The sequence below is a fragment of the Chrysemys picta genome, chromosome 1, assembly GCF_011386835.1.
Source record: "Chrysemys picta bellii isolate R12L10 chromosome 1, ASM1138683v2, whole genome shotgun sequence".
NCBI lineage: Eukaryota > Metazoa > Chordata > Testudines > Emydidae > Chrysemys > Chrysemys picta.
Window position 1 is genome coordinate 212,651,164 of NC_088791.1, and position 13,418 is coordinate 212,664,581.

At 37.0% G+C, this 13,418-nt stretch overlaps 1 protein-coding gene and 1 non-coding gene across 4 annotated transcripts in view; both read right to left on the reverse strand.

Moving 5' to 3' along the window:
- The window catches only part of POLA1 (DNA polymerase alpha 1, catalytic subunit), a 349,978-nt gene that overhangs the window by 278,804 nt on the left and 57,756 nt on the right, over positions 1–13,418 (reverse strand). For all 3 annotated transcript variants that reach the window (XM_065579286.1, XM_065579280.1, XM_065579281.1), the window contains exons 19-26: positions 12,693–12,809; positions 11,296–11,471; positions 10,777–10,906; positions 10,175–10,294; positions 7,300–7,396; positions 6,209–6,333; positions 1,248–1,397; positions 884–1,006 (exon numbers count right to left, since the gene is read on the reverse strand). In XM_065579286.1, coding sequence (XP_065435358.1) covers positions 884–1,006; positions 1,248–1,397; positions 6,209–6,333; positions 7,300–7,396; positions 10,175–10,294; positions 10,777–10,906; positions 11,296–11,471; positions 12,693–12,809 — 1,038 coding nt within the window. The remainder of the gene's footprint in view (positions 1–883; positions 1,007–1,247; positions 1,398–6,208; positions 6,334–7,299; positions 7,397–10,174; positions 10,295–10,776; positions 10,907–11,295; positions 11,472–12,692; positions 12,810–13,418) is intronic.
- LOC112059837 (small Cajal body-specific RNA 24) lies at positions 6,755–6,887 on the reverse strand. Its single transcript, XR_002889106.1, has one exon. It is a non-coding gene; the product is annotated as a small Cajal body-specific RNA 24 (non-coding RNA).

Sequence of the window (13,418 nt, forward strand, 5' to 3'; positions counted from 1 at the left end):
TGCTACTAACAGTAATGCAATTTGTATTAGCATTAAGTAGCTGGCGAAAACCTAGGTACCAAGAGGTTAACACATCAAATGGTTTAAGACACTCTCCTTTCTAGCTATGGTATTGCAGCATTAACCAAAAAGAATGATTAAAAGAGTTTTTTTTAAAGAGTGAACTGAGTCTAGGTCTGTGGAAAAATTACTTATTAAAACATTATCATTTCTCCTTACCTATTTACTGCCTACCCTTCCTATCACAGATCTCTCTAGAACACAGCAGATATAATAAGTTTCATCAGTTTCTACCATAATTATATACAGGTATGAAACATAGCTCATTCTGAAAAACTCAGGCCTTTTTAAATAGCTATGTGCAAGCAAACCTTTCTTTCCTATTAAAAAAGAGAGAGAGACAAGAATATGAGTATTAAAAAGGTCAAACAAACCAAAATGAGGTAGAGGTCTTGTATGACTAGCGAGAATATAAAAAAAAGCGTGTGGAACTCATGGACTGTAGACTAATTCAGGTATAAATTTGTTCAAAACTGTATTTGTCTTGTAGTTCACTTAAGAAGTTGGCACAGTAAGTGTCTGAATCTTAAATACAAGGTATTTCCCCAGGATACTAAAACTTTAGCCTCACTCACACCAACCATTCACAGTAACCCCTTGGAAGCTTGAAATTTTATTTCTTAACCAAATATTTTCACACTGTTTTATGTAAGGTTAAATGCGGTGGCTAGGTTGCTCACTTTTTAAAAATAACAAAAAAAAGGAACATTTGTTTTGATGGGAAGACAGACAGAATAATACAGACTTCATAAAGAAAGAAGAATGAAATCAAGGTTTTTATTCATCAAACTTGTCCGTTTTAAAAAGCTATTTAATGACTCACCTCTCTCCCTTTGTGTGTCACCAAAGCAGCCAAAGGCTTGGCATAGAATCTACTGTAGGAAAACCCCAGACAGCCATACATGCTATTAGCTGTAAGCTTCAAAGCCTTCTGCCTGATATCATACTGAAAAGGAATATAACCAGTACATTAATCACCATAACCACCAAACAGAAGTTGAATGCAATATTATCAAGTACTCACAGCTATTTCTGACATCTATCACCTCTCTAAACCACAAGTGAGCATCTTACAATTTGTTTCTAACCTCCATTTAATATTAAAGTAATCACTCCTATTCTGTAGTCTGACCAATGGACTTAAATAAGGTATAGTGAAGGCAGAGGAGCTCTTCCATAAGACACACCTGTAAATAGAGGTCAGGATTTAAATCTGGCTGTTTCATCAATTGCTTGACTTGTCGCCTTCTCTCCACCAGCTTTCTGATCTCTTTAGGCAAAATTCCCATTTCTAGAGATGGATCTGGTAGTTCTGGAATTTCTTCTTGCACTCCATCCTGTCAAATGATCATTTAGTTTATCAAATATTTGCTTTAAAAGTAGATTTTAGTCTATTAACAAGAAAGAAGGACGTGAAAAAGTTAGTTTATTTATTTCTGCAGAGTAAAAAGGGAACTGCACTCACAGTTCAAGACGGCAGAAGTGAAGGTGGTTTTCATGCTTTTCAGCTGTATTAATTTGGTGCTGCAGAACCACTAGTACACCCAGAATTTGCAAGTCTATTTTTGTCTATTCACTGCCAGTACACTAGCAACTCTTCTAATGCACCCCAAAAGACTTGGCTCTCAGATGTCACACTAGGACTAGACTTCTGGGGTATGTAAGCACCACTGCAAGAAGACAGGTTAAACATGAATTGTTTCAGAGCCGTAGGGACAAGCGTTTCAGATACCAATTCTATTTGAAGGAAAGAGAGACTATGGGCTTATCTATAAGAAAACTTAGTTTTTGGCAAGGTGGGGTGTAAATCTACCTCACACTAGCTTGCCACGCACTAACTGTTCATGTGAATCCTGCTGCTGCACCCTAAAAGTTCCATAGCGCACTTTGATCTACTTCACTTTGACACAGGAGCAGGATCCAGACAGATAATTAGTGAACAGCAGACTAGTGCAAGCTAGATTTACATCCCAGCTTGCCATGTACCGTTTGCATAAACAAGCCCTAAATCTCCAGGTGAAAGAGTTAGATAATATTAAGTGTGAAGCTTGGAAGGCAGCATCTGGAGGGGTGACTATTTCACATGTTGCTTCTCAGGTGAGTAATTTTTGACTTTCATATTTAAATGTTATTGGAAATGGTAATGAGCACTATGTTATTTTGTATGATATTGCCTTCCTGATTCTCACACCACCTCAGAATTTGCTTCTGAAAGAAGGACAATGACAAGCAACATGGCTTCTCATTTAAGCTGTGTACAAAGGGAGTTATTCTAACTTGAATGCTTTGCCAATACAAGCCATAATGAGAACTCCCACAAGTGATTCCTCTCCCCTTTCCAAGCGCATACATTTTTAATAAATAAAGAATATCAGAAAGACACATACATCATTTTACACCTCAATTTCAGTGTGATAACTGTGTCCACATTTGGAATTTAAGCACAAAAATACACTCTATTTTCAATGTTATTCCTTTGAGCTTTGAAAGGGGATGGATATTTGTTTAAAAATTGTGTTCTCAGGCAATACTGCTAATATGAAATTAGAGCAGGGACAAAAACGATCACAAACAGTGGGGGCCTTTGCAAACACTTTTCAGAAAAGAGCAGTTTTATATATATTATTGTTTACAGCTAAGAGCCAAAAGAATGTATTTAAATCAGAAAATAGAATAATAGAATATCAGGATTGGAAGGGACCTCAGGAGATCATCTAATTCAACCCCCTGCTCAAAGCAGGACCAACCCCAACTAAATCATCCCAGCCAGGACTTTGTCAAGCCTGACCTTAAAAACCTCTAAGGAAGGAGATTCCACCACCTCTCTAGGTAACCCATTCCACTGCCATCCCATTCCCATTTACCTGAAGTTTCTGAATACACCTATCAGGGAAAAAAGCACTCTTACCGTTTCAGGGATTTATAATTAAGAAAACACTGCCTGGCTTTGCAAGTTACAGAACAATATGTAAAGTCAAGGACAGCCTTTACCAACAAACTTCTCGTCGTTATTGGCCTCATAGGGGCGGGGTACCTACTGTGCAGTGGTTTACATATTTACAAATACTTTCTGCTATATGCCCATGGATTTTCTTTGGATCCAAACACTCCAAATTAAGAGATGTACATAATTGTACAGATATAAACCTTAAAGGATTCCAACTTTTGAACTGTGCCTGCATGTTAACATGGTGGCAAAACTATAACCACTTTCATAGGCTTCAATTAATCAGGCATTAGCCTATGAAACAAAAGTGTCAGAAGTGGAACGATACAGTCCTTATTAACTTGAGAAGAATTAACCAAAAGTTTCTATGTTAACAAAGGACACTTATGTATAATTATCACCACAAAAGGAGAAAGAAAAATATCTAAATGTCGACAGCCCAGAAAGTTAGAGATATTGCTGAAGATGGACCATTCAGAAACGTTATGTTGTTTGATTTAACAGTTCATCCTGATCTAAAAGACAACCAAGAGTCACCCTCAGCCAGAGTGGATAAAAAATGAACAATTTAGAAAAAAATGAGTTTTTAATTTAAATTAAATTCAGGTTTAGTCTTAAAAAATAAACCTATTGAAAATTAAATCTGACACTAACAACCCATATCAGAGCCTAAATTTATTATAGTCCATTAAAATCATTTACAATAAAAACAAAAAACAATCTGTGTTTGCTGGCAAGTTTTAAAGAAAGTCACACCACTGAACTGGTTGAAGTCACTGGCTAAGCAGAGTTTATTGAAGTATTAAACCAGCTTTTGACAGCATAGCGACTTCTGTAGGTGCAAATAGAATTTTTTTCTTCATTTCAGTTTATTCAACTAGTTCAATTCAACAACTAGCTCACTCAAATTTAAGAAACCAACTGGGAACTGAAAAAGCAGAAAAGCTTGTTTTCTTCTTCCAATCTCTGAATAAAAACCAAGGGCTTGTCTATAGAGCACCAACAAAGTGCACCAAAGGGGTGTGATTTGTAAAGCACTCTAACTGCCCTGGGTACACTCTGCTGTTGTGTTCCAGAAGGTGCCAAGTTCATGTTAACATAGTCCATTAACGTGAATTAGGTACTTTTTAGTGCACATCAGCAGGGTCTACGTGGGGCAGTTAGACCACAACATATTAGACCTTTACAAATTACACCCACTCTGGCATGCTTCGCCGATGCTGTGCAGATAAGTCCTAGGTGTGAGAAGATCAGTTCTCCTAGTTGTAAAATCTTGAAGGACATGGTTTTAAATGCAAAACTGTTTTAAATCAGCTTTTTTCTTATGTATCCAGCACATTTAAGGAGTCTGGTGGCACCTTAAAGACTAACAGATTTATTTGGGCATAAGCTTCCGTGAGTAAAAACCTCACTTCTTCGGATGCATCCGAAGAAGTGAGGTTTTTACTCACGAAAGCTTATGCCCAAATAAATCTGTTAGTCTTTAAGGTGCCACCAGACTCCTTGTTGTTTTTGTAGATACAGACTAACACGGCTACCCCCTTATACTTAGCACATTTAAGGTAGTTTTATTTATTTTTTAAAAAAGAAAAACTAAAATGCTGATTTTGTGAATTTTTAACTGAATCTGAATTGCCACCTAAATAGAATTTCACGCAGATCACATGTAAAAAGTTAAGCACCAAGTAAATAAGAAATGCATGATTCACCAGTTTCTAACGTAATACAAATATAAAAATTAAGCATCTGAATAAATGCAAGTTAAGCTATATAACTGCTTAAATAATTGTATATAGATATATAGTGTATCCTCCTGATTGCAGAAAGAAGGACCAAATGAAGTGTGAAGGATATATTTAGTTGCAAATCAATGTTTTAATGGTTACCAACCAATGAGAATCAACCTTATTTTAGGAAGATAATCATGTTTTGCATTTGTACTTTTTAGTTAAAATTGATGATTTAAAATCATTAGTAAAAATTTGTGATTTAAATAGCTTTGATTTGAATCAATCCATTTTACCTGCACCCCCCCAAATACAGCAGGCACAGAACAGGCTTCCTGAATTGACACACTGTATATTCCATCATTGAATCCAACTGAAGAGGCATACTGTTAGTCTGGAGCTCAAGTACTTAGTACCACAAAGACAGTCAAACACCCCTGGTGGCTCCAGTCAATTCAAATTCTCCAGTTAAACATTTTTGGTGTTCAGGACTGTAAAACGGAGTATGCCCCATGAGACATACATTTTGCATCAGATAGCCAATACACTTCAGAGACATAAAACACCAAGTGAAGGTCCAATCTTACAGCTGTATGGATTTTCCCAACCTCATCCGGTAAATTGCAATTGAAAGGTTTCATAGAAGAAATGTTTTATAAGGAGAAACATGAATAAGGAGAGTGTTTGTTCAGCTGAACGGAAGGAGGGAGTTCCAAGCATAAAAGGACTGATATGGAAATATGCAAAGATGAGCACAGAAGGAGAATACAAAAGGCAAGTTTAGAAAAGCAGCTTGCAAGGAACTGTAGGAAGAAATTAAAACAGATGTAGATACAGGTGGAGTGGTGTAGTGACTAAAAGGGGAGAAGGATTAGAAGCATGAACCCAAGTGTGAAGACAAGAAGAAGCCCATGGGAGGAGGATAGAATGGCAAGACAGGAAGTTTATTTCTGTAGTGCTTTTGTACAGATGCAAGAGAACATGCAAGGAGGCCAGGGATGAGAAAAAAAACACGTTTCATTAGTTTGGATGAGAGATGACAAGGCACAGAAAAGGGATTTAGCAGCAGAAAAAAGAAGTTGTAGAGGAAGAAGAGACAGGATTGACTAAGCCCTCAATAAATCCTCTTGTACGGGAGAGGATAAGGAATGGAACAACATGCCAGGGGTGCAAGCATGATGAGTATTATTGAAAGGAAGTAGATGCAATAGTTACAGATAGCACATTCAAGGAACTTGGAAGCAAAAAGACAATTCCCTAGATTGCGTTCTTCCTTGCAGCAACGATTGTCCTCCTTGCGGGTTTGGAAATCACCAAGCACATAGTGAGTGCTACCAAAAGTAAAAATAATGACGATGATAATGATAAGCATGTAGGATCAGTTTCCAGCCAGGATGCTGTTACAATTTAATTCACATGAAACACACTGAAGATTTGAACCTCAAATCAGAACATTAATAAAGCACACACAAACCTCTGCCCTCTTCTGTGCATCTGATGACTCTCTCTGCACTGTGGTAAAACATATGTTGAACTCCTGGATAATTGAAGGGTACAAGCTGTTGAAGTCCAGAAGCAAAATAAATGTGTCATAAAAACCTGAAATAAAAATACAGTGTGAGGATCCATATAATTATTCATCCCCACTAGGTACCTGATCCAACTCCCATTAAAGCCAAATGAAAGATTTCCATTGAGTTTCAGGGCCCAATTCTGTAACTATAAACAAGAAATGTGATTAATATGAATGCATCTGTGGTGGGGGAGGAGAAGACTTCACACAATGAAGTGGGGAGATTTGGGAGAGGGCCGTGAGTGTCGTAAGTTTTTGCCGGAAAAGAAGTGACCCCCACTCACATATTACATGGCTGAACCCAGACTAAGCTGAGTGTTGCCAGTCTATACTGTGCTCTGTACAAGCTTGAGAAGCAGCTTGGATTCAGAGACCAGTGCACTATGTGATGTGTCTAATCAACAGTCCTAAGAAAAGGTTCAGATGTGCTATTAGCCAGTGATTAATCAATGTCAGAAGTGGAACGATCTAACCCCTCTTAACTTGCCAGGGTTAAACAGATAGCTTCTGTATTACTGTAGGATGCTTTTGTACAGTTATCACCATATATAGGAGAAACTAAGAAAACCTTAAGCATCCATTAGCAAAATATGCTATACACCATCTAAACACAAAAAACCCTAATTTCTCCCTGATGCTGCATGAAAGATATACTACTCTACTGGCAAACAAAATTAAGCTTCTTTTCCCTGTTTGTTCCCAAAATGGAAAGCACATATATAAAGTTACTTCTGCATCTATATCCTTACAAGAAAGTTGTGCTACATTGCTTCTCCCCCTCCCCCCACCTTCCCAAGATTCTGGCCTTTCTAATAATCATTATTCTGAATTTTTTTCCTTTCATATACAAGGGGCTTGGGGATTTTCCCTGCCTTTTGCTTTGAAACTTTTTGAACAAACAGCAATGTAACAGCATTTTAGTTTAGCTGGAGCTAACCTTCACATTTATAACCTGATACACTGTTATGAGCAGTAAAATTGCCAAATCTTACCCACTTTCGGATCCAAGACTAGACCCCCAGCATATGCTGCCTTCTTTCTCCCTATCTTTGATTTATTCTGATCTTCAACACCTTCATCTTCATCCACCTGTATTTGGCATAAAAAGTTCTGACATCTAGCCTCTTTTTAAAATAATATCAAGTTTCTAATTTAGAAGTCTTAATTTACAAAAGAAAAAGAAAAATTGGAATGAATCGGATAAGAATGGAGTTTTTTCTAACAGACATCTAATACATGAATATGTTGATTAATATCCTGATTAAGGCTCTTTCCATCACAAAATTGCACTGCTCTGGGAAGAGACTGATCACAAAAGATTACACAGTCTTTTAGGAATCGTCACCATGGAACAGAGCACTAGTCTATGTTGTGTGGGACAGTCTGACACCAAATGGTGGAGAGAAAGTGAAGTTATTTTAAAAGAATATTACTGAATTAATTTAAGCCCAAAATCCAGTTTACGAAAATAGTGTTTTTAAAAAAACCCAACACACTTTAGATCAATAGCAATGCTTGCATTTTTTTATTCTGATAAGAATTTTTTTTATGAATTAAACATTGCCTCAGTGTAGTAGTGCAAGTAAGGGAGAAAGTGAAACTGATTATAATCAAACCATGAAAGTGACTGCTACTGTTGGGCATCTCAGCACCGAAAATGTCCCTGGTATAGTCTGAATCTGTTCTCCTGATGCTGGAGTTGACATGGGTGCTTCCACTACCAGATCCAGTATGAACAGAGCGAGTTGCACGACAGTTTGCTCCTTTCTGCTCATGCTTGGCACCATATCAGACTTGGTGGGCTTATCACACAACTTTTTCCTGTGCCTCTTTGTGTGAGGACACTATGCTCCTTCCTGAGCTCCTACCCCATTGTTGATGCCCCAGTGTCAATTTTCCTACTGATATCTTTGAAGATACCTATCTGCCTGAGGGACCACTGGACAACACAGGCCTGCCCATTAGTCAGGTCCTGAAGCATAGCTCTTCTGGAGCTAATGCCACCTTCATGGATCATTCCACAAGAAAGAGCTTCAGCCTCACATCTTGCGACTTGAAGTTGTTGCAGAGAAAGATAGGCAGACCAAGCACCTGCTAGGGATATGGGACTCTCCCAGGCAAAATAGGCACTTGCTATGTGAGTCTTTCAGGAGGATTAGCCCTCAAACTTCCACATGTAATAAGCAGGAACCTAGCTGATGTCCAACCTGCTAGACTTAGCTCAAGCTAAACTCCAAACCTTCTAAGAATGAGGAGCACCAGGTACATGTGCACCCCTGTACACCGTTAGTCAAGAAAAATCCAGTCTTGCTGTGACACGTGGCTAGAAAGGGTTAAACATCCTGCCAAATAAATAACCCTCAAAAGACATGTGGGGAGATAATGTTTGTGTTTTTGTGTATTTACATATGTATGAGTAGGGTCAACAATGTAATCAACAGTCCCTGTCAATGCTGTATTCTGATCATTCAGAGGTCAAAAGAACATCCTAGCATTTAAATGAATTGTAAACACGGGATATCTTGGTATTCATCTCTCTTTGAAATGTATAGCAAATAATCTGTGAATGGTGGAGGAAGAAGCAAATGGCCTTATGTTAATTCTATAGCTAAATACTGATGATGGACCTCCTTCAAAGTCATCCTCATTACCTTTCCTTCCCTGAGGAACTCCAACTTGTCAAAGAGAACATAAAATTGTATAAAAGACCCTTGGGTCCTGATTCTGTCATCTCAGATCTGCTTAGGCTTCATCAGGGGAAGTTTGCGTCATGAGACTGAGGTCCCAGTTATGCTGGTACCCCCTGAATAGGATATTTGGGCATTGGACTATAACCTATGAACTATTTCTAAAAACTCTTTGCAACTACAAAGCTCACCATCTCTGCTATGAATCTGCACCTAAATGAACTGAACTCGTGTCTGTATGTATATTGATCTTTTAATCATACTCTCTTTTGTATTTTAAGAAATTTTAGTTTAGTTAATAAGAACTGGCTGTAGTGTGTATTTGGGTAAGATCTGAAACATTCATTAATGTGTTCGATCCTTTGGGATTGGTAGAATTTTTTCTTTTTTATGATGAAATAAAATTTTCAGAAATCATCATATTTGACGGGGGTACCTGAATGGAGGCCCGAGGCTGGATCACTTTAAGGGAACTGTGTTGTTTGGACTTCTGAGTAACCAGTAAGCTAATAAAGAAACTGTTTTATGCTGGCTTAGTAAATCTAAGTATTGGAATATCCACCAGCTTTATGGTAACTGACTGTCTGCCCCATTCTTTGCAGTTCACCCTAATTGAGGGACCATAGCTGGCCCCCACTGAGACACTGGTCACATTTGCACACCTATAGTGGGACACATATGTGAAGAAAATATTAAGGAAGTTTATTCTAAAAACCTTATTGGTATCTATAAAAGTCTTTTCAAGAAGGGAGAAACTGACTGGTTCACAGAAAAATAAAGGAACTGACTATATACCAAATACCATTAAATGTACAAATTAAACACAAAAAAACCTGAAAAAATATTTGATAAGATTACTGAGCTTGAAAGAAGTAAAGTGCTCCTGTAATTATAGTAGGTAAAAAACTTCAGTCAGCAATGTGTTTTTTCAAGTTGACAGTGTCCCTTTAAATCACAGGCTTTTCACTTCACACTTATGACATAAGCGGTTATAATATCTTGGGAAAAGTTCTTGTTGATCTGACCATAAACTATCCCTGTGATTGGATATAATTACTTTTTCATGTTTTCGTAAAGAAAATGATGTGCAAAGGAAAAGATATTAGTGATTTTACAAGAATTTATCTAAAAAAAAATCATGGAAGCAGCAAGTCAAAACAAGAACATATTTGGGACCCACCAGCTTCTGCTGAGGCTTTTTAAAAACTTGCTTGTCAGGTACAATATAGTCTCTCTCGTAAAAAGCATGAAGTAGCAGGAACTCATTACGCTCCGATCGCCCACCCATCATTGTCCTTGACTATGGGGGAAAAAAACAGAAGAATTCAAAACAAACTAGAGAAAGCAAAATACTGATGCACAAAAATGAATTAAGACAGATTTCAACCAGATACCGTCTTCTCACATAGGCTTTTTTTTTTTTTTTTTTAAACAAGGTAAATATCCATTTTCAGGTTTATGTAATTTTGTTTGTGGGGATTTTGCACCATATGTAAACAAGTCTACCAAATGATTCAACCATCTGTCCATTTTCACCTAAAATACTTTCGTAGTACAAACTCTCTAATGTCAGAGGAAAAAAATCCTATGGAGGTCATCTGAATTTGAATGTACTCCAACTAATAGTTTTCATCTCTTTGAAGGACAAAGGATGCACACTCTTCACTGTGCATAGTTAAGGAATTTACAAGCACCGACTCAGACTAGGCATTAATCATACCAAACACAGAAAGCACAAGGCAATAGTTGCTTTTTAGGTGAAGGGAAAGAAAACAAAATTACCATAACATTCCCAGAGATGTTTGTAATCTGCAGCGCTAGCGGAAGAACATTCAGCTCACACATGATTTGCAGAATGAATCTGGCATCTGTCCAGGTGTTCTCCAGCATGTACAGTAAGTGAGACGAATCACTGGGAAGAAAGAGGGAGAATGGCAAGTTTAAACCTAAAACATGTCGGTATGAATTTTGCAGAAGAGTAGGCCTAAATTCTGTATCATGGCTCTAAGATCTCTGCAGTGTACCTGTGCCAAATTATGAAGCAAACTCATTTAGTTGCAAATAGTAATTCAAGATTAGTAGACTAAACAATGTACCTAAAGTAACATTTTCACAATGTATCTCTATTTGAATGAAGTAAGCCATGATCAGCAGCACTGTTCTGAGAAACAGTGTTTGGAAAATACTTTTTAAGATGAAAAACACTAAGTATTAGTACTCTGCTATATAGACAAACTAAATAAAACTAAATGCTGCTCCATTCCCCAACACAGAACTTCATAAAAAAACTGAGCATTATACCTGTACATATTTCTTATCTCTTCTGGTGGAATTGTTACCCTCTCGGTTTTCAAAATCTGATGGACCAATTCAGATAAATGGTAGCTCTTGCAGCGAATTAATTCCTTTGCTGAAATTTCCACATCACAGATCATCCGACCACAGGCTGCATTCCTTTCAGCAAAGCCGCCTCGACCCTTATCCATGCAAAAAAAAAAAAAAAAAAAAACCCACATACTCAAATATATGCATACGTGGCTTCATCCAAAGGCCACTCAAGGCAGTTGGAATCTTCCATTTAAATCAATGGACCTTGGATCAGGTCGTAAAGGAATTTTGGATATATTTCAGCAAAGCCTGTGGATATGAAGGACTGGGCACATGACTCCCTTTAAAAGCTAAGACCCAATCCTGCAAACCCCTATGCATGTGCTTAATTTTGTTATTATGTAGCCCCATTGAAATTTTACAACTCTCAGTAACAAAATTAAGCACATGCAAAAGGGTTTGCAGGATCAGGAAACTAAGAATGAATGTCTGGCATAGAATCTGAATTTTTTTTTTTTTAAGACCATAATTTTTGCATGCTAACAAGCAGTTTAGTATTTGACAGCACAAAAACACGTTGGTGGGGAAAGACAGGGAATGAAGTGGACACAAAAAAGTATCAGCAGAGTGTGGTGAAGGGAAGAAGAAAGAGAAGATAAACAAAAGTGAATGTTTAACTTGTAAAGTGGAATTTTTGCTATCAATTTAATTACCGGTAAATATTTTAATTGTCTTTATAGCTAATAAAAGACAAAAATAACTCCTCCCCTTAAAAAAAATTTCAATTGTCTTTCTCCTACCTTTCAAAGAGAATGTCTATGTAGAAGGAGGAAATTCCTTATAAAAAAAGAGAAATTAAAGCACTGAAGTGTTTTGTGGTTGTGATGAAAACAGAAAAAAGCATAGGCCTATAAAAAAAAAAACTATGTAAGAGGGAGATGCTGTAGTTAAGTATTCAGAATGTCATGTTCTCAGAATAAGAACGTAATAAAACTAGTGAAATATAATTTAACTACTCTCTATGGGATGATTCACCAGTCAATCCAAGCCACATTTTCCCCTCATTATACAGTTGCACTAGACAAAAAGACAAAGACATCTTTTCTCTATTACAGTTATTAATCTGTCATTACCACCATCTAGTTGAGAAATGTAAACTAATTTTGCTTAACTTGAAAATTAGTTTAGCTTATTACTGTAATAAAATAGTCATACAAACATTCATTATGTCTGAACTGGGATGCAAGAAATCCAACATGACCAACAGTCAAAATACATCAGGGAGGCATTCAAAATACATTAGCTAAATTAATTCATTTTAATCACATGCAACATAAAAGAACTTAAAAGAGACTTAAGCAATCTTTTACCCCAAGCTTTGGCATGATGGACCTCCTCAGTCGACCTATCTTGGACCAGTGAGGGACTTTGCTCACATTAATTCTCTGCAGCAGCACTTCCAGATCAAAACCATAAATATTATGACCCTTGCCACAAAAAGAAAGCAACAGAAAAAGGTTATAACAAATGCAAATTAAAGGACTTACTTTCATGTGTTTAGAATTCCTTTGCCCTTTGTATTTTTTTTAAATCTAATTGATGGCATCATCAGCATACCTCTTATTGGAAGCCCTTGCTTCTAAGGGAATTTATTCATCAGCAGTACTCATTAGTCCTGACATTAACAACACTGCTCAGCAGAATACTGAAATAAACTTTGTTTCATTATAATTAGCTCACAGTTCATACAGGTTCTTTCAATTTCATTCTCATGCCTCACAGCTAGTGACAGATCTCAATTTAAATTCTCTATTTAACCACATGTGAAGACATATTTAAGTAATTCCTTCTCCCTCCACTCATAAAACCCTCCAACTACTGATATAAGTTATATATTCATGGTATCCTAGTAATACCATATTCAATGTATCATGTTAGATAAAGGCAGAGTTCTGACATATTTAAATCAAACACTGCTAAACAATATCTTTTAATCTAGTACCATCTGGAAAGTTCAGATATGTAAGAGAAACATAACTATTTGTTCCCTGAAGGTACTAGTCCCAATCCTCAGCTGAAACCAGAAAACACAGCAC